We start from the raw sequence: 20861 nt of genomic DNA, 5'->3' as shown, positions 1-20861 counted from the left end.
ATTCCATAACAGAGACATGCCTATCTACCATGACACCTGGTGTAACAGAAAGAACAATAAGTTTTCAAAAATGAAACAAACTTGTCTCTCCCCTTCCTCACAAACTCCATTTGCATTTCTTATATTACAAAAAAAAGGCTGGAGTGCGCTGGAAGAAGGCAAGACATTTTAACATTGAGATTGAACTAATAAGCATGGGAACAGGAGTAGGCCATTCAGCCCACTGAGTCTGTTTCACCCTTCCGTTAGATCATAGATGATCTGCACCTCAATTCTATCTAGCGCTTTGCTCCAGGTCCTTTAATACTCTTACCTAACACAAATCTATCAACCTCAGTCTTGACTTAGATTCGACAGCTTTCTGGGGGAGACAGTTCCAGATTTCCACTATCCATTGTGTGAAAAAGTAACTTAATGATTTAACTCATAAATGGTTCGGCTCTAATTTTATGATGCCTCCTTGTTTTGGATTCCCCCAGCAGAGGAAAGTTTCTCTTTATCTACCCTATTGAATCTCTATCATTTTCAACACCTCAATTAAATCATTCTTCAACCATTTAAATTGAAGGCAATACAAATCAGGTTTATGCAACTTTCCCTCATAACTTAACCCTTTAAACACTATCATTCTGGTGAATCTCCACTTTTTAAAAAATTTGTTCATGGGATGTGGGTGACGCTGGCTAGGTCAGCATTTATTGCCCATCCCTTCTTGCCCTTGAGAAGGCGGTGGTGAGCCACCTTCTTGAACTGCTGCAGCCCATTTGGGGTAGGTACACCCACAGTGCTATTAGGAAGGGAGTTCCAGGAGTTTGACCTAGTGACAGTGAAGGAACGGCAGTATAGTTCCAAATCAGGAAGGTGTGGGGCTTGGAGGGGAACTTGCAGGTGGTGGTGTTCCCTTGCATCTGCTGCCCTTGTCCTTCTAGTTGGTAGAGGTCATGGTTTGGAAGGTGCTGTCAAAGGAGCCTTGGTGTGTTGTTGCAGTGCAGCTTATAGATGGGACACACTGCTGCCACTGTGCATCGGTGGCGGAGGGAGTGAATGTTTGTGAATGCGGTGCCAATCAAGCGGGCTGCTTTGTCCTGGATGGTGTCGAGCTCCTCGAGTGTTGTTGGAGCTACACCCATCGAGGCAAGTGGAGAGTATTCCATCACACTACTGACTTGTGCCATGTAGATGGTGGACAGGCTTTGGGGAGTCAGGGGGTGAGTTATTCGCCACAGGATTCCTAGCCTCCGACCTGAGTGGCCCTGGCAGAACCCAAACTGAGCGTCACTGAGCACGTTATTGCTAAGCAAGTGCCGTTGATAGCACTGTTGACAACACCTTCCAAGGCCAATTATATATTTCCTAAGAATCAGTGCCTGAAATGGACTACAGTACTCCAGATGCAGTCTGACCAAGGCTCTGTACAACTGAACCATCACTTCCCCGCTTTTGAATTCCAACATCCCTGAGATAAAGGTTACCGTTCCATTAGCCTTTTTGGTTACTTTGTGTACCTGTGCACTAGCTTTTAGTGATTTGTGTATATAAACACCTAAGTACCTTTGTCCCTCCACACCTACTAATCCCTCACCATTAAAAAATATTCCGATTTGTCTTTCTTGAATCCAAAGTGGACGAATTCACACTGCACTCTGCCTCCTTTCCCCTAGCCCACTGGGCCAAACTTCCTCTAAGGTTCCCTCATGCACTAGCCCGGAGTGGGGCCGACAGCATCTCCCAGCGGTGGGAGGAAAGAACACAAAGAATAATCCAGCCTGGATGGTAGCTCACACCTTCCAGCAATCAGCCAAGGGATGACAATGGTATATAAAAACAAGAAATGCTGGAAATACTCAGCAGGTCTGGCAGCATCTGTGGACAGAGAAGCAGAGTTAACGTTTCAGGTCAGTGACCCTTCTTCAGAACTGACAAATATTAAAAATGTAAAAGGTTTTAAGCAAGTAAAGCGGGGGTTGGGGCAAGAGACAACAAAAGAGAAGGTGTTGCTAGGACAAGGTCATAAAGAATAACCGACCAGAAGGTCATGGAACAAAAGCAAATGGTATGTTAATGGTGTGTTGAAAGACAAAGCGTTAGTACAGAGAGGGTGTGAATTGACTGTAAAGCACAAAGCACTCCAAGCAAAAATATTTTTTTTTAAATTTAAAACAGAAACAGTGGGTAGGCACAGTAGAAACAAACTAACCAAACTAAAAAAAAACAAATAAAACCAAATAAAAAAAAGAAAAAGAAAAAATAACTAAACGTAAAAAGGGGGTCCCCCATCATGCTGAAATTATTGAATTCAATGTTCAGTCCGGCAGGCTGTAGCATGCCTAATCGGTAAATGAGATGCTGTTCCTCGAACTTGCGTTGATGTTCGTTGGAACACTGCGGCAATCCTAGGACAGAGATGTGAGCATGAGAGCGGGGTGGTGGGGTGGCAGTGTTGAAATGGCCAGCAACCAGAAACTCGGGGTCATGCTTACGGACTGAGCGGAGATGACAATGGTAACATGGCCATGTGTTCACACTGATCGGTAATAGTGTTATTTTACTCACCTTAGAAATTATTACTCAAAAATATAATTTAATCTTCTTAAATTATTTAAGGAAACATGCATTTCAACTTAATTTTTTTATCTTTTCTAACAGCACTATTCTCTGATATCAAAGTACTTACAACTGCCAGATGCCTGACTTTTTCTTCTCCTGAATTGATGGATACTCTCGAGAAGCTCTAATAAACAATAAAATTAAAACAGTGTCACATGGTACACACATTATCCCATTTGGTCAACTGACAGCTTGCTTAAAACCAAGATTGCTGTCAAGTAGATGGGCTGCTGCTGATTAGGTGAAACGTAGTCCTTCAAGACTGCTGGTAATCTGTTTAAAACATTGGTCTTGCAAAAACACTGCAACATCAGGTTTAATCCCCAAGGCAGCTCAAAGTACTGTGCCAAACCGAACATCCATTTCAAACCGAAATCAAACCAAATATACCTGGCTGCATGAAAAGTCATGGTCTTGCCAGCCTACAGTGCCATGTTAGCCACTGCTAGTGCTAATTACCAAATCACTGGCTGTTCGAACCACTCAAATTAACCTGCAGCTCTGTCTGTTATAGGGACTAAACTGCACATTGGTGTTAATTGCACTGGCAGCAGTGTTACGTCTTGCGGTACTAAACTGCCAACATACCAATGATGTTAGGTTTTCTGCCACACTACTCTGGCAGCCTATGCCTTTGCATTCCACAGTTAGAGTCATTGGTTTCTGACTTGTGAAAGCTGAAATTGAAAGATTTGTATTGAGGGATGGAAGCTGACAGACTCTTTAAAGATTGTCATTCATGGTTCTCGGCAACTCCCCAACCCCAGTAAAATAAAGGTCTGATTATCGTTAGATATGAACAAACCATGAACACAACAGACATAAGAACATAAGAAAAGTCATGGATGATTGAAGGCTCTTCAGACCATCAAAGCTCTTCCTCCAGGTATTTTAACTCATCTAGTAGAATCCAGTTTCACATTCAATGCTCTGAATGTTTGAGCTGATAGATTTGTCCAAATATTATTTCATACTGAATGCTGAAATTCTTTCTAATAGCTGTTACAAGATTATTTCTCAGTAATTTAAATGTACGATATCTGGTCCAGCTTTCCTGGCTTATTTTGAATATATATTCATGGCCTACCCTACTTATACCATTTAATAGTGTTCTCAATGGCATCCTCCCCACCCCTTTCCCCTCAAACCTTAACCTTCTCCTTTTTGAACTGTGGGGGTTAAAGTTCTCCACTCTTTCCTTGTGACTCATGCCCTTACAGTTGGAATCTGTCCTATTGCTTTTCTCAACATCTTCTCCAATGACTGCCTATGCTTTTAGTAGTGTGATGAGAAATGAACACCATTCTACAAATAAGGTCTGACCAGAGCATTGCAGAGCTCTAGTGTAACCTCCGGAGATTTGATTCTGACAATGCATCCCAACATTTTGGCTTTCTCAATTGCTTACCACATTGTTCAGACATTGAAAGTAATGATTAAACCATTATGCTTGGTCCCTTTCGGTCTCCCTCTGTCAATTCAATGCATACTTATGATATTTATTCTTTATAATCAACATTTAATACTTTACACTTGCCAATGTTGAATTTCTTCTGCCATTTGCCTTTGCAATTGCACTGCCCATCAGTTTGTAAATCTCGTTATTCCCTCTGTCCCTACCTCTCCCGAATTTGGTAATATCGGCCAATTTGACAATCTTACATTTAGTTTTGATACCCAGTTCATTAATATGTATTAGAAATAACAGGGGTCCAAGTGCCAACCAGTAAGATCCCACTCAACACTTTACCCATACCGAGATTATGCCCCACACAACCATTCTGTTTCCTATTAGCCAAATTTGCAGCCCATCCTACATTCAACTTGGATTGGCTTTTCGTTTAATTAGTACTCTTTCATGTAGTACTTTGCCAAAAGCTTTCTGAAAGTCTAAATAACTATACCATAGTTCCAATGTCTACTTATCTATAAAATGCTTGAAGGCATCAAGGTTTATCAAGCAAGATGGTTTTCTCACTTACTCCTATTTTTACTGCCTATCGACCTATCTTGGGCTCTCTATTTAATTTAGATTTGTATCTATTGGGTGTATATTTATCTTGCATTGTTCAAGATAGTGATTTTAAAAGTGTTCAGTTTCTTCCTGTTGGCCAGGGGCTGTAAGAAATACAGAATCAGTTACAAACTGCTGGGATTGTTTGACCTGTAGTAACCTGGAGCTCGGACACTGGCCTGTGCTGGTAAAAACCAGTTTGAACTAGTTACTTTATGGGACAAGACAAAGAACAGGACACAGGGAAAGGGCCTTATTTGGACACGGTGTGACACCGGGGTCTTTGGGCCTGGGCCAATTAAGAGAAGCTGTGAACGAGGTGAGCAGGCTTAAGCCAACCGGAAAGACACAGCTCAGATTTGGAGAGATAAGCAACAGAATAAGAATAGAGCTTTTTGGGTGTAGAGCCAGCGAAAACTCCGGAGATCAACCATCGTGGAAGTGGAAGACCCTGCGTGAGCAACGCGGCAACGACGTAGAAGAGAGAGCGAGAACGGAACGCCTAGCCAGCGTTAACTCTTCCTTTTTCGGGTAATATCCTTTGTATTCTGTGACTAGGTCAGGGAAAGGTCAGAGGAACCTAGTGGGTGTGCTTATGAATTCTAGCTAGTTCTGTTATTAACAGTATAACTCAGTGGGAGTTGTATGTTTTTGTCTAACTAAGTGTATAAGCCTTATTCTTACATTGTACAACAAGGTGAATAAAGTAAATTGATAGTTAAAGAAAGGACTGAGTTCCTCCTCTTTGTACTAAGTCATTAACTGTAGCTGTGGATTAAGCTGGAGGGTGGCTTTCTTGAAACCTGATGTCCCAGTCTGAGCCTGAATTAAGAGAACTTCAGTCCCACGTGACAGCTAGGATCAACTGGGTATAGGGAATAAAGGGGACAAGGGGGAGTTGACTCCGCGCCACAGTTTACATTCCCAATTGAGATACCCTTTCCCAGCTAATTTTTCCTGGGTTGGCCCTCATTCCTTTGAAATTTTCCTTTTTAAAGTCATGTGTGATTCTGTCACTAGTCCCTAATGGTTCCAATATTTCTATATTGTGGGTGTTAATCTATTCATTGGATCTGGATCTTGATGTAAAGTAATCCCAGTAGAATCCATTACAAATCGGATCAAATGGAAGAACATTTGGTAAAAGATTTTTTTGTTTAGGAAGATCTCAGAAGAAAGGAAATTATTGGGGATGATATAAGTCTATATCAGTAATGCAGAATGGGCTCCCAGCAAATCAGCAGCCCATTTTATACCACGCATAATTTTCTTTATCACTGATGTAAAACTGACTGTCGATTCACCACAAGCCATTTCGCAGTAATGGTGAAGGTCAATTTCACCCCAAATCCATTTATCAAGTTGTCACATCACACTACTCATTTCAATATTTTGGGAATCAATCAGTGCTGAAATAAAAATGTGTGTGAAATAAGGAGATGCCTACACATCTACATTATTAGAACACAGTACACAAATTAGGGCTGTTCAGTGAGATTTGCCATGTATCAAATACATTGCACCACTTTATCTTTGATGGTCAAAAAAGAGGCAGGACACAGCGTTGGGACAGGAATGAAGGTAAAGCTACCATAGAGACCCTACACAACACATACTTCTCCCATCTATTAGATGGGGTACGCCTTCCCACCTGATCATTTCGGTCCACCTGACAGCCTCCTGCAGCTCCATCAACCTCTCCTTGTATTGATTGCGCTCCATCAGCACCCGTGCCATCTCCACCCGTGTGAAGCGCCGTCTCTGTGCCACCTGTACGTCATCCTGTAGGTTATGGAAGCATTGCTTCACCAGAACAGATAAAAACCAGCACTCTTATATACTTTATTATAGCGATAAAGTGAATTTTAAGACATTCAACATAACATGCAGCATCCTCCTCTGGACTGGAATCCATTTTATAAACATTAAGCAACAATGACTGTAGAAGGAAGCAGCCTACCTGAAGAGCATTCTTGATCTAGTTACCTTGCCCCTATGTTTTAATTCTTCATGTGCCACTGAAAGGAACAATAGGTGATCTCCTCCCACACCTCTCTAACCAGCTGCTAAAAAGTATATTAAAATGGCCAGAAGGCATGTGTTAGTTGCCATGGTTGATTCATTTTCTGATCTTCACCTCCTCCCTGTGGGCCTTCATTTGGCAACAGCACCCCAGGGAGCCCAGCTGTTTTTCTCCCCTTTTATCATTCACATCATCATAGTCTCACATTGAGATGGCCTTCCTTCAGATGGGAGGACAGAAAAATGGGTCACAGCCTCCTCCATGATTTACACTAAATGTCACAGTCCAGCTGACAGGACAACTGTGCTGGCAAGTAAACGAGCCTACCTGAAATGTATTCATTTTTATTGATGTATATATAAATAACTCTGAGAGCGATCAAATTTTTGGACACAGGAGCAAATGAGAAGAACAGCAGAATATGGAATGAACCAACACTGAGAGAAAACTTTGACTTAGACAGGATCAGTAATTTGCTTTTAAAATTCAAGTATTTGTGCACTATTTTAACATCGACTGCTTTACTGAACATTAAGCAGCTAATCCTTCAGCGCACTCACCACCTTCAGTTTGGTGAAGCAGCTCAAAGAAATGTTTTTGTCTGCAAAAACATCTTAAAAGATTAAGTTTCTGATCGAAAGTTTTGGTATTTATGATACATAATACACTGTGTATACCCCACCCCATAGTCTGTGGCTGAATCTAGTATGACTTCATTACAAATTGAGTAACACTCAATTTAAAATGTTGGCCTACCCAATACACAGGGAACTACTGGTGAATGTTACCACTTTGGGCACAGGCCAAAGGCACAGGCAGGATTAGCGGCAACACCCCATATCCCTACTCAGAATTTGTTTTAATTCCTGGGAAGTGGGTGTCGTTGGCAAGGCTGGCACTTATTGTCCATCCCTAACTGCCCTGAGAAGGTGGTAGTAAGCTTTTTTCTTCTTGAACCGCTGCACTCCGTGTGGTGAAGGTACTCCCACAATTCTGTGGTATTTTTTGTGAATCAACCGACTGGCTTGCTAGGTCACTTAAAAGGTCACTTAAAAGGGCAGTTAAGGGTCAACGCATATTGGTGCAAAACTGGAGGCACAGATAGGCCACACCACGTAAGGATTATAGGTTTTCTTCCCTAAAGTACATTAGTGAACAAGTTAGGTTTTTAATGACAATCCTCCAGCCTCATGGGCACTTTTACGGATACCAGACTTTTATTTCATAATTTTGTTTACTGAAATCAAATTCTGAAACTGCCATAAGTGGGATTTGAACAGGGCTGAATTTTTGCCAAGGTGGCAGGAAACAGGAGCCAGCTTTGTTTTCGGGTCAGGAACCCGCCTCTGGTGGGAAACTGATTTAAGTCACGATGTTCACGGGGGAGAGTCCCTAATTGATATGGAGATGGGGTCCCTGTCCAATTGGATCCAGTGGGCCCGGGAATGGAGAGGCGGCATATGAAGTGTGGGGCTGATTTAGACTCCCCACGGCAGCCATCACTGAGGCTGTTGGTTGTTCTAAGGGAGAAATCTGCGCTTTGTGCCAAAGCCTTCCACTGCACCAGAGCAAAGTGAGATGAGTCAAGAGAGCTGGAGGCCTGGCACCCAGGGCAGGGCTGCCCCTCCGATCATTGATGCAGATCTTGATCTAATGTTGAAGGCCATGAGGGAGAGGAGTGAGGTCCTCTTCCGGATGGTGGCAGGAGGAGATCACCAGCTAAACCAGAGACCTGGGTCCGGTTTGCTGTCGCCAACAACAGCAGAAGCGAGACAAGCCAAACCTGGATCCAGTGCCGTAAAAGGTTCAATGACCTCATTTGCTCTGGCAAGATGAGCGAAACACCCAACACTCCGGAAAGGTCTCAGGGTTGCACCCTCCAGCAGACACACTGCCTGAGGAAGCATGCTGCTCCTGAAGATGGGAGGGATGAGTGCCCAGGCCACTTACTGACCTCTCAGAATGGCTCACAGTCAAAGAGCTGCTGAGGACCTGTCACCACTGAGACATGCAGCTCCTAATGCATAGGGGCAGATGATATTGGACACAGAGGACAATGATCCCTTATCGCACTCTCTTTTGTTCTTGCAGGAGAAATGGGAGCACAAATGCGTGGGACACGGCCCAGAAAGGAGGAGGAGGAGTACCATTCTTCTACCCAATTACCCCAATGGAGCAGACAGCGATGGAGGTAGCCAGGATAGTGGAAGAGGAGGCAGTCGAGCCTGGTGAAATGGGTGCTTCTGGTGCAGCTGGTGATTACAGAGGGCAAGGTATCATTAAAGGGGTGCAGGGCACTCCAACCTGAAGGAAATCAGTATTAGTAAAAAAAAGTGCTAGGGAAATTAATGGGGTTAAAGGCTGACAAATCCCCAGGGCCTGATAATCTACATCCCAGAGTACTAAAGGAAGTGGGCCTGAAAATAGTGGATGCATTGGTGGTCATCTTACAAAATTCTATAGACTCTGGAGCAGTTCCTACAGATTGGAGGGTGGCAAATGTAACCCCACTATTTAAAAAAGGAGGGAGAGAAAAAACAGGGGACTAGTTAGCCTTACATCAGTAGTGGGGAAAATGCTAGAGTCTATTATAAAGGGTGTGAAAGCAGAACACTGGAGGGCACAAACGGGATTGGACAAAGTCAGCATGGGTTTACGAAAGAGAAATCATGCTTAACAAATCTACTGGATTTTTTTGAGGATGTAACTAGTAGAATAGATAAGGAGAACCTGTGGATGTGGTGTATTTGGATTTTCAGAAGGCTTTTGATAAGGTCCCACATACAAGGTTAGTGTGCAAAATTAAAGCACATGGTTTTGGGGGTAATATACTGGCATGGATTGAAAATTGGTTGACAGAAAGGAAACAGTAGGAATAAATGGGTCTTTTTCCAGGTGGCAGGCAGTGACTAGTGGGGTATTGCAGGGATCAGTGATTGGGCCCCAGATATTCACAATATATATTAATGACTTGGGTGAGGGAACTAAATGCAACGTTTCCAAGTTTGCAGACGACAGAAAGCTTGGGGGCAGGGGGTGGGGGGGGGGGGTGGAATGTGAGAATGTGAGCTGTGAGGAGGATGCAAAGAGGCTTCAATGTGATTTGGACAAGTTGGGTGAGTGGGCAAATACATGGCAGATGCAGTATAATGTGGATAAATGTAAGGTTATCCACTTTGGTTGTAAAAACAGAAAGGCAGATTATCTGAATGGTGATAGATTGGGAAAGGGGGAGGTGCAACGAGACCTGGGTGTCCTTGTACACCAGTCGCTGAAAGCAAGCATTCAGGTGCAGCAAGCAATTAGGAAAGCAAATGGTATGTTGGCCTTCATTGCAAGAGGATTTGAGTACAGGAGCAAGGATGTCTTACTGCAGTTATACAGGGCCTAGGTGAGACCACATCTGGAGTATTGTGTGCAGTTTTGGTTTCCTTATCTGAGGAAGGAAGTTCTTGCCAGGCAGGGAGTGCAAAGAAGATGTACTAGGCTGATTCCTGGGATGGCAGGATTGACCTATGAAGACTAGCCCTATATTTTTTTGTTTTAGAGATACAGCCCTGAAACAGACCCTTCAAGCCACCGAGTCTGTGCCGACCATCAACCACCCATTTATACTAGTCCTACATTAATCTCATATTTCTACCAGATCCCCACCTTCCCCTACCACCTACCTACACCAGGGGCAATTTATAATAGCCAATTTACCTATCAACCTGCAAGTCTTTGGCTGTGGGAGGAAACCGGAGCACCCGGCGAAAACCCATACGGTCACAGGGAGAACTTGCAAACTCCGCACAGGCAGTACCCAGAATTGATCCCGGGTCGCTGGAGCTGCGAGGCTGCGGTGCTAACCACTGTGCCGCCGAGAGTTTAGAAGAATGAGAGGGGATCTCATAGAAACCTATAAAATTTCAACAGGAATAGGCAGGTTAGATGCAGGGAGGATGTTCCCGATGACTGGGGAGTGCAGAACCATGGGTCACAATCTCAGGATACGGGGTATGGCATTTAGAACTGAGATGAGGAGAAATGTCTTCACTCAGAGGGTGGTGAACCTGTGGAATTCTCTACCGCAGAAGGCAGTGGAGACCAAGTCATTAAATATATTCAAGAAGGAGACAGATATATTTCTTAATGCCAAAGGGATCAAGGGATATGGGGAGAAAGCGGGAACAGGGTACCGAATTAGACAATCAGCCATGATCTTTTTTGAATGGTGGAACAGGCCTGAAGGGCCGAATGGCCTATTCCTGCTCCTATTTTCTATGTCTAAGTATTTAAAGTAATTGGTAAAAGAAGCAATAGTGACATGAAGAAAAACTTTTTCATGCAGCGAGTAGTTAAGGTCTAGAATTCAGTGCCTAAATGTGTGGTTCAACTGAAGCATTCAAAAGCGAATTAGACAATTATATAAAAAGGAAGAATGTGCAGGGTTACAGGGAGAAAGCGGGGGAGTGGCATTAGGTGAAACACTCATTAGGAGAACCGGTGCAGACGCGATGGGCCAAATGGCCTCCTTCTGCACTGTAACAATTCTGTGATTTTGTGATTCTGTCTGCAGGATGCACGAGATGCTGGGTAGTGTGGACCGGTCAGTGGTGCTGGAAGCTGGAGACTGAGGGGCCATCTGTGCAGCAGGGCCATGTGACACAGGCTGCCCCTGCAATGATGCAGATACAGCAGTATCTGAAGAACTGTCTCCTTCTAGGGCCTCACCTTCCTCTAAGTCTACACCTCTCTGGAGGGTCGTTAAGGAGAATGCAGAAGACCACCACAATGGCCGAGACCCTTGCAGAAGATTGCAGGGCGCCACCCGACCAGTCCAGGCACCAGAAGCGCATCTTGAGAAGACCGATGGTCTGCTTGATGGCGGTCCTAGTCAGCAAGTGGCTTTGGTTGTATTGCCTCTGTATCTCTGTCTGAGGATCCTGTAGAGGGGTGAGTAGCCATGTCTTCAAGGGATATCCCTTGTCCTCGAGGATCCATCCATGCACTTTGGGGGCTGGTGTGAAGATTTGAGGCAGCTTGGACTGGCAGAGGACAAGGGAGTCAGCTGCCAGGAAAGCAAGCGCACACATGGAGGAAGTTCCTGTTGTGGTTGCAGACCAGTTGGACGTTGAGGGAGTGGAAGCCCTTCCTGTTGATGTATCTCACTGGCCAGTCACTGGGTGCCTTGATGCCCACCTGGGCGCAATCAAAGATGCCCTGGACGTGGGAGAATCCAGCAATGGCAGCAAAACCCAATGCCTTCCGGCCCTGCGAGGCTGTGTCTGTCGTGAAATCAATGTACTGTCCAGCCCTGGCAAATAGGGCATCAGTGACCTACGAGATGCAGTGGTGTGCTGCCGTTTGCGAAATGCCACCAATGTCCGCAGCTGATCCTTGGAAGGAGCCAGAAGTCAAGTAGTTCAAGGCCACAGTGACTTTGATGGTTAATGGCAGGGCATGACCATATCCAGGCTTGGGCTGATAAGTGGCAAGTAACATTCGCGCCACACAAGTGCCAGGCAATGAACATCTCCAACAAGAGAGAACCTAACCATCTCTCCCTGAGGTTCAACGGCAGTACCCTCGCTAAATCCCCCACCATCAACATCCTGGGGGTTACCACTGACCAGAAATTTAACTGGACCAGCCATTTTTTTAATTCATTCATGGGATGTGGGCGTTGCTGGCTAGGCCAGCATTTATTGCCCATCCCTAATTGCCCTTGAGAAGGTGGTAGTGAGCTACCTTCTTGAATCGCTGCAGTTCATGTGGCATAGATACCCCCACAGTGCTTGTAGGAAGGGAGTTCCTAACTGTGGCTACTACAATATGTCAGAGGCTGGGAATTCTGAGGGGAGTAACTCACCTCCTGACTCCCCAAAGCCTGTCCATCATCTACAAGGCACAAGTCAGGAGTGTGATGGAATACTCTCCACTTGCCTGGATAAGTGCAGCTCCAACAACACTCAAGAAACTTGACACCATCCAGGACAAAACAGCCCACTTGATCGGCACCCCAGCCATCTTAAACATTCACTCCACCACCGATGCACAGTAGCAGCAGTGTATACCATCTACAAGATGCAATGCATCAACTCATCAAGTCTCCTTCAACAGCACCTTCCAAACCTGCAACCTCTACCACCAGAAGGACAAGGACAGCAGACACATGGGAACACCACCACCTGCAAGTTCCCCTCCAAGTCACACAGCATTCTGACTTGGAACTATAATTGCCGTTCCTTAACTGTTGCTGGGTCAAAAACCTGGAACTCTCTTCCTAATAGCACTGTCGGTGCACCTACACTAGATGGACTGCAGCGGTTCAAGGAGGCCACTCACTACCATCTTCTCAAGGGCAATTAGGGATGAGCAACAAATGCTGTCCTTGCCAGAGATGCTCATATCCCATTAAAGAATTTTTTAAAACGCAGCCTTCCATGTGGACAGGTGGGTGTCCTATTGTGCTTAGCAGCCTTGCCCCCTACTCTCTGCCCCGTCATGCCAGGGAGGTGCTGACCCCATTCAATAGCACTGCTTAGTGCCAAGAGCACCTCCTTACCGAATGCCAGAGGCCCCCTCTGCCCTTCTGACCTTCTTATGGGGCCAGGGTGATTCCATGGGGAAGCCATGATTGGCTGTGCAGTTTCTACCTATCTCCCTTCAGCTGATCTACAACCCATTTCAAAATTCTACCCTCCAACTCTCAAGTGTCTTAACAAAGCTGTGTCCATCATGAAATCAATGTACTGTCCAGCTCTGACAAAGAGGGCATCAGTGACTTGCAAGATGCTGTGGTGTGCAGCCATCTGCAAGATGCCATTAAGGTCCACAACTGATCCTTCAGTACTTTAATTGGCCTCAATCGGGAAGTGGAAGGGATCGCTGTCCTGCCCTCCCCCCACCCTGATGAACATTGCTGGCATTGGGAATGGTGTCTCAAAACACACAGGCTGGCCTGCAGCAGTATTTTTGGGGATCCCCTCCTCCGTTCCCAACCTCAGTAGTGGGGGGGCTCGAAAATTCAGCCCATGTTCTCCAGATTATTAGTCCAGGCCTCAGTGACATAAGCACTAGCCTACAATACCCAAGCTACACTGTAGAATATTTGGCTGAAGGCCCTCAATATAATTGCAGAGATAATTTCTTACTTTTACATATTTGCAGGCGAATCTCTTAATAACAAGTCCTATTTCAAACAGTCATGAATGGGACCCATTCTTAACATGACCTCATTAAGTGGTACCTCATTATAAGCAAATGTAGACGAAGCGGCACAGTGGTTAGCACTGCAGCCTCACAGCTCCAGGGACCCGGGTTCAATTCTGGGTACTGCCTGTGTGGAGTTTGCAAGTTCTCCCTGTGACCGGGTCGGTTTTCGCCGGGTGCTCCGGTTTCCTCCCACAGCCAAAAACTTGCAGGTTGATAGGTAAATTGGCCATTGTAAATTTCCCCTAGTGTAGGTAGGTGGTAGGGAATATGGGATTACTGCAGGGTTAGAATAAATGGGTGGTTGTTGGTCGGCACAGACTCGGTGGGCCGAAGGGCATGTTTCAGTGCTGTATCTCTAAATAAATAAATAAAAAGCTATTTCCAGGCACTAGATATTTCCGCGCCAAGGACGGAACAAAGGCGGACAGGAGCCAAAAACAGCCCCGCTCGCTGGTGTGCTGGTTCCCTGGCTTCATCCTGGGGAGTCATTCCTGATAAGAAATTAGAATGCTTGAATCTCAAAAATTGGCTAATTGCATATGCCTCTCTCAGGTATGTACCCAATGTGGCTGAGTAGAATTCTGACTCCCTTTTTTTTCCCCTGTCACCTTGAATTTTTATTCCTTACCATTAGTACACAAATTTGAAAAAAATATACAGAATAAACATAACAAATGGCATCAAACCTTCACTGTCAGGCCTGGAGACCATGTCTATAATCAGTGATTTACTCTGGTGTGTAAAGAAAACTGTGCAGACTGTGACTGGAAATCTGACTCCTTGTGGAGTTTGACTCACACCCTAAATTGCTAAACTGAACTGACCCACAATGAATAGATTTGGCCAGACCCTGGCAGGAACACATTCTGGTGAGGTGGCACTTCATCTAGCAAGGGGATAAAAACTATTCTGCTCAGCAAAGTCTAGGCCCAGGCTACCCTGCTTAATAGTTGAAGGAGAACAGTGTGGAGATGAAGGGACTGAGCAAAGACCTATACAAGGGACAAATGTAAATGTACAGACAAGATCTCCAGTGGACGCCACTGCATTTGCAATCCATTAGACAGATCTGGGATTCTCATTTCTATTGTTCCTCATGCAGCTGGAAAAACAGTGAACAAATCATAGGAAAATCCAACCACAGTATTATTTTGCTCAGATGTCGGATGTGTTTTCTGTTGGGGTAAAATGCTCTGTAACTTTTTTCCTTACCGTTACATTCCAAATCCTACCCTATAGGAATTTAACTTGCTCCGTGACTAGGGATAGTAAACAAATTTGAGCTGTAGTAAGAGATTCAGGAGTTGGATAATTCCTTCACTTGATTGTGCATCCAAAAGGAAGTGTTGGAGAATAACTCTTAACAGCACCAAAATATAATAGTCACTCTTACTTTTTGTGAATACAAAGACTTAGTTAACAATGTATTTTCTTGGCGAATGAATATGCTCAATCTGTTCGAACTAATATTACAGCAGATATCTTATTGTGCTATTGGAACCATTAAACCACATCCATTACTATCTAACTGAACAAGCACTAATAATCCAGTCCACAACATTGAGCACTTACACTTACATCCTCCAGCTCTTCTTTGCCCTCTTTGTTATTCATTGCCACGATAGCTTCGGATTTAACCCTAGAAAACATAAAAGTACATTAGAGACAGAGAAGGGCTCAACTGATGGTAAGAGAGGTCACTGATCACAGATCAATGGGAAAGACATTATCCTCCTCATTCATTCCAATCTATTCAGATAACAATAAACAGATAAAGCATAAGAGGCTGAAAACTGTTGGGTGCCTGGTGTTGAATCACATTTAAACACACTGCAGTCATGGCTTGCAATCACTGCCCAGGAATGCAAAAGTTACACAATTTTCACATGTTTTATTATTTCAAGTTTTTAAGTTACCATACATATTCCTCTTGCTACGAGAAAGTTTTGCTGAAGCGAGTAACGGGCTAGGGTGAAGTTTTAAATCTAAGACAATATGAAGAGAAAGAAAAAACACTTTGAAAAATCCACCATATTTTGGCTGCCAGGTGGACTTCAAGCATTAGTGACACATTTAATTGGCCTAATTACGATTTCAAAAGAATTTTATTTTGTCTTTTTCATGTACCGAGTCCTAGAATTAAAATTTCTTCTTGTCGCCTTGCTTCAATATATACTTTGGACTGAGACAGCTCAGTGAATTAAAGGAAACGGTCACTGTTGCCATAGAGAGTAAACAGCTAGAGGAGTATGGAGATATTTTGGTGTGCCTCTATGCTAATGTGAAAATCACCCCAACAAACACTCTATTTTTTAAAAGTCAATATAAATTTTACCTGGGAAATTTGTTCTTTGGCTCTTCTTCAAATAACTTTGAAGAACTAAACAGAAACTGCTGGAAGTGATAGCAAAATATTCCACCAGTTTACCTATTGAATGGTACTGATACATTCAGGAAAAATGGGTACACAGCGCAGGGGCATTTTTAAGTTGTGGCATCTGGTGTTAACGGGGGGAAGGGGGTGGGTAACAGGTTCACAATGGGTTTGGTAGTCAAACGGACTTGCTTACCCTAATGGCTCTGGGTGCCCAAAACAACTGCCTAGTTCAGAGCATGTGATAGACCTGAAAAGCAACACTTATTCGGGCCCAACAAAAGTAATCTGGGCTACTGCTGCAAGGGGATCGTCCTCCTTGCACTTGCATTGCTGCTGCCTGATGCAACCCAATATTGGCTAGCCTTAATTTGGCAAGCTGTAACTAGGTGCTCGTGTGGCACCCCATAGCTCACCTTCACGATGCAAATGAGGCTGGGGTCTCAAAATCACAGCTGTCTCTTCATCAGGTAAGGGACCAGTGCACTCCAGCAGTTGGACAACCAAAAGTCAACACTGGCCCCCGCAGGCCTAATCTGGATTCAGCTAACATCATTGCATTTCATTAAAAATATTGGGCAAGGTTTTAACCTTATACACAAGGAGGGCAGTCAGTGGGTGGAGCATGTCCTCTGCCCACCCACTGTAACTGCCTTGAGGCTCCAGTCATTGTGCAGTCCGAGCCTCATTTGCATGCATCCGGTGAGCTTTGTTTTTTTTTATTCATTTGGGGGATGTGGGCATCGCTGGCTAGGCTAGCATTTATTGCCCATCCCTAATTTCCCTCGAGAAGGTGGTGGCGAGCCTTCTTGAACCGCTGCATCCTTGGGGCATAGGTACACCCATAGTGCTGTTAGGAAGGGAGTTCCAGGATTTTGACCCAGCAACAGTGAAGGAACGGCGACATAGTTCCAAGTAAGGATGGTGTGTGGCTTGAAGGGAAACTTGCAGGTGGTGGTGTTCCCATGCATCTGCTGCCCTTGTCCTTCTAGGTGGTGGTGGCAGAGGTTGCAGGTTGGAAGACGCTCTCTAACGAGCCTTGGTGCGTTGCTGCAGTGCATCCTGTAGATGGTATACACTGCTGCCACTGTGGAGGTGGAGGGAGTGAATGTTTGCGGATGGGGTGCCAATCAAGAGCTTGCTTTATCCTGGATGGTATTGAGCTTCTTGAGTGTTGTTGGAGCTGCACCCATCCAGGCAAGTGGAGAGTACTCCATCATACTCCTGACTCGTGCCTTGTAGAGGGTGTACAGGGTTTAGGGAGCCAGCAGGTGAGTTACTCGCCTCTGAACTGCTCTTGTAGTCACGGTATTTATATGGCTATTCCAGTTCAGTTTCTGGTCAATGGTAACCCCCAGGATGTTGATAGTGGGGAATTCAGCGACCATAATGCCATTGAATGTCAATGGGAGATAGTTAGATTCTCTCTTGTTGGAGATGGTCATTGTGGGGCAAATGTTACTTGCTACTTTTATCAGCCCAAGCCTGGATATCGTCAAGGTCTTGCTGCATTTCTACACGGACTGCTTCAGTATCTGAGGAGTCGCGTATGGTGCTGAACATTGTGCAATCATCAGCGAACATCCCCACTTCTGACCTCATGAATGAAGGAAGGTCATTGATGAAGCAGCTGAAGATGGTTGGAACTAGGACACTATCTGAGGAACTTCTGCAGTGATGTCCTGGAGCTGAAATGATTGACCCCCAGCAACCACAACCGCTCTGACATGCACTCGGAGCACCTCGCCCAGCGGAGCAAAGCTCCTCCTATCCGCACAAAGAAAAGTTAAACATTTTCGAAAAGCCTCCACTCAACGCCAATCAAAATGGGTGGCCCATATCGCCCTTTTGTACCTCAAAATTGCAACCGCCGTCCTATGTATTCCATAAGACCCCAATTTGTATATCAAATGCATTTGGCTATTAAAAGTGGCCCTGAAATAATGGGGCTCACCAGTTAGCCTTCTCAGGGTCATACTCAAAATGGCTGCAGGCAGAGCAGCAGCATAAACGGGGCAGACAGGGCTTTGTTCCTAGTCTGAAAGAAAACACCGCCAACATTATTGCACTGAGTGCCAGCTTAAGTCTCCCAACTGGGGCACGAACTATCTGAGCCAAAGTTGACCCTTATGTCGTCTTAATGTAATTTTTATGTAATGACGCTTATGTATTTTTGTGCATGTATGTCATTTTTGTGTTTTTTTATTTAGTTTAAATCCTATTTTGGGCATTAGAAACGGCACTTACTGAGAACAAATGGAGGATGCAATTTCTTTCAGAGCGGCACAGTGGCGCAGTGGTTAGCACCGCAGCCTCACAGCTCCAGCGACCCGGGTTCAATTCTGGGTACTGCCTTTGTGGAGTTTGCAAGTTCTCCCAGTGTCTGCGTGGGTTTCCTCCCAAAGCCAAAAGACTTGCAGGTTGATAGGTAAATTGGCCATTATAAATTGCCCCTAGTATAGGTAGGTGGTAGGGGAATATAGGGACAGGTGAGGATGTGGTAGGAATATGGGATTAGTGTAGGATTAGTATAAATGGGTGGTTAATGGTCGGCACAGACTCGGTGGGCCGAAGGGCCTGTTTCAGTGCTGTATCTCTAAATCTAAATCATACTTTGAAGATAGATACAAGTACCCTGCAGGACACTAACTGAAACAGTGGCCGTTAAGTGATGGGCAAGGTATGATAGCGCTAACGGAATTTCTGGCACAGTACCACCTATATGCATCACTGGTAATTGCAGACAATATGAACACTTTTATGATGAGATATCCCATATCAGCTAGTTCAAATAAGAGCTTTCAATGGAGCACATGCCCCACAAACCAAACAGATCCCTCTCCCATTATGGATAAGTCCAACAATAAATCATTATCCACATCTCACCGTTTCAGTTCTTCCTCCAGCTCCTTCATCCGGTTCTCAACCTTGGCTTTGGCTTGTTTGACAGTCTCCAGCTCCCCTTTCAGCACCTCCTGCTCACTTGACAGCTCATCCACCTTCGCAATCAGGTCATCCTTCACTATGTTCAGAGCATTCCTACAATTACAATCAAAGCCACTGAGTTATATCATATTCAATTAAGTAAATGAGCTGAATACCAAAAATTCTCATCTCCATTTATATGCAGATCAACCACCAAAAAGAAAAACTTCTTTAGAGAGGGAGAAGTGCCATTGAATATTTTCTTAGTTCGGTTATAATTCTGCTGGAGAAAAGCTTACCATACAGATCAATCATAACAATAAAATTTTGGACGCATGTGCAGAGACAATAATGATCAGCCGTGACCTAAAATTTAGCTGCACCTTCTTGCAGGCAAGCTGTAGAACGGACCATGGAATGATGCTAGAAGTGCCACAGAGGAAACCCCCTTCCTTGCTACCACCTCATGCAGCACTGCAATGTAAGCAGTTACTAAAGAGGAGGTCAGGTGCACTCACTTGCCTGCAGTCTCATAATTGAGCCTCGGGGTCCCTTTCCCTTCATCTAGGCCTTAATCCCCAGTATTGGCAAAGGTGGCTAATAGACCAAGTTGCCTTTTAGTGCCTTCAGTTTCTGAATTTTCAACTCCCACCTGGTCACACACCATAAATTTCTCCATTCCTTTAAAATTTGACTTTTGCAATTGGCCTCTCCCACTAGTTCTCATTCCAAAGCACGAGTCTTATTTGAATGTGAATAATTATCCAAATGAACTTTGACATTTCAGTGCTATATGCACTAACATTTTGACTGCTCTTAAAGCAGTGCAAACCAAATTAGAACTGATTTATACCTTCCAACGAAAGTCAGCCCAAACCAGACCAATTATTATCTTATTGCATTTGGGTGCAAAGAATAGTTTGGGCACTGAGCATACAGCAAAATCATTAAAGGGTGAAAAATCAAATGAGCTCCATTACAAGCCTGCAATCTTCCCCACCCAATTTTCCGCTATGCTCTGCATTCAGGGGATCCATTATGCCTAGGCACAATCTGTCCTAAGGTCTGTCAACTTGTTTCAGCAAAGCCAAATTCAAATTATCCAGTTGTTTGAATTAAACAGCACAGGAGGTGATTTTTGCATAATTTAAATCTGAATTAAGCAAATTTAAATTAAAAGAAGGGTGAACTGCCCTAGTCCATAGTACTAAATGTTTTAAGTCCATTCTGGTGCACAGTGCTACATCCATTTGTACCCTTCAGAATATCTATATTGTTTTTCAATCCAATGAGCATGACAGAAATGTGAGAGTTTGTCAGCACATTACAAGAACATTTGTGAATGACAGCTTTTTTAAAATTTAATTTGCACTGCAACAACTCAGAAAAGCCCCTGCAACTGCACCTTCCAAACCTGCGACCTCTACCACCTAGAAAGACAAGGGCAGTAGGTGCATGGGAACACCACCACCTGCAGGTTCCCCTCCAAGTCACACACCACCCTGACTTGGAACTGTATCGCCGTTCCTTCACTGTCGCTGGGTCAAAATCCTGGAACTCCCTCCCTGAAAGCTCTGTGGATGTACCTACACAACATGAACTACAGTGGCTCAAGAAGGCGGCTCACCACCACCTTCTCAAGGGCAATTAGGGATGGGCAATAAACACTCACATCCCAAGAATGAATAAAATAAGAAATTAAAGGATACAAATTTCAT

At 44.4% G+C, this 20861-nt stretch overlaps 1 protein-coding gene across 17 annotated transcripts in view; it reads right to left on the bottom strand.

Moving 5' to 3' along the window:
- The window catches only part of mapk8ip3 (mitogen-activated protein kinase 8 interacting protein 3), a 225118-nt gene that overhangs the window by 67753 nt on the left and 136504 nt on the right, over positions 1-20861 (bottom strand). For 10 of the 17 annotated variants that reach the window (XM_068056312.1, XM_068056319.1, XM_068056320.1 and 7 more), the window contains 4 exons: positions 19105-19257; positions 15417-15483; positions 6273-6424; positions 2675-2731 (listed from right to left, as the gene is read on the bottom strand). In XM_068056312.1, coding sequence (XP_067912413.1) covers positions 2675-2731; positions 6273-6424; positions 15417-15483; positions 19105-19257 — 429 coding nt within the window. The remainder of the gene's footprint in view (positions 1-2674; positions 2732-6272; positions 6425-15416; positions 15484-19104; positions 19258-20861) is intronic. The other 7 variants (XM_068056318.1, XM_068056322.1, XM_068056329.1 and 4 more) reach the window with 3 other exon arrangements.

This window comes from Heterodontus francisci, chromosome 24, assembly GCF_036365525.1.
Source record: "Heterodontus francisci isolate sHetFra1 chromosome 24, sHetFra1.hap1, whole genome shotgun sequence".
Classification (NCBI taxonomy): domain Eukaryota; kingdom Metazoa; phylum Chordata; class Chondrichthyes; order Heterodontiformes; family Heterodontidae; genus Heterodontus; species Heterodontus francisci.
The sequence above is the reverse complement of the archived record's forward strand: the minus strand, read 5'-3'. Positions and strand labels throughout refer to the sequence as shown.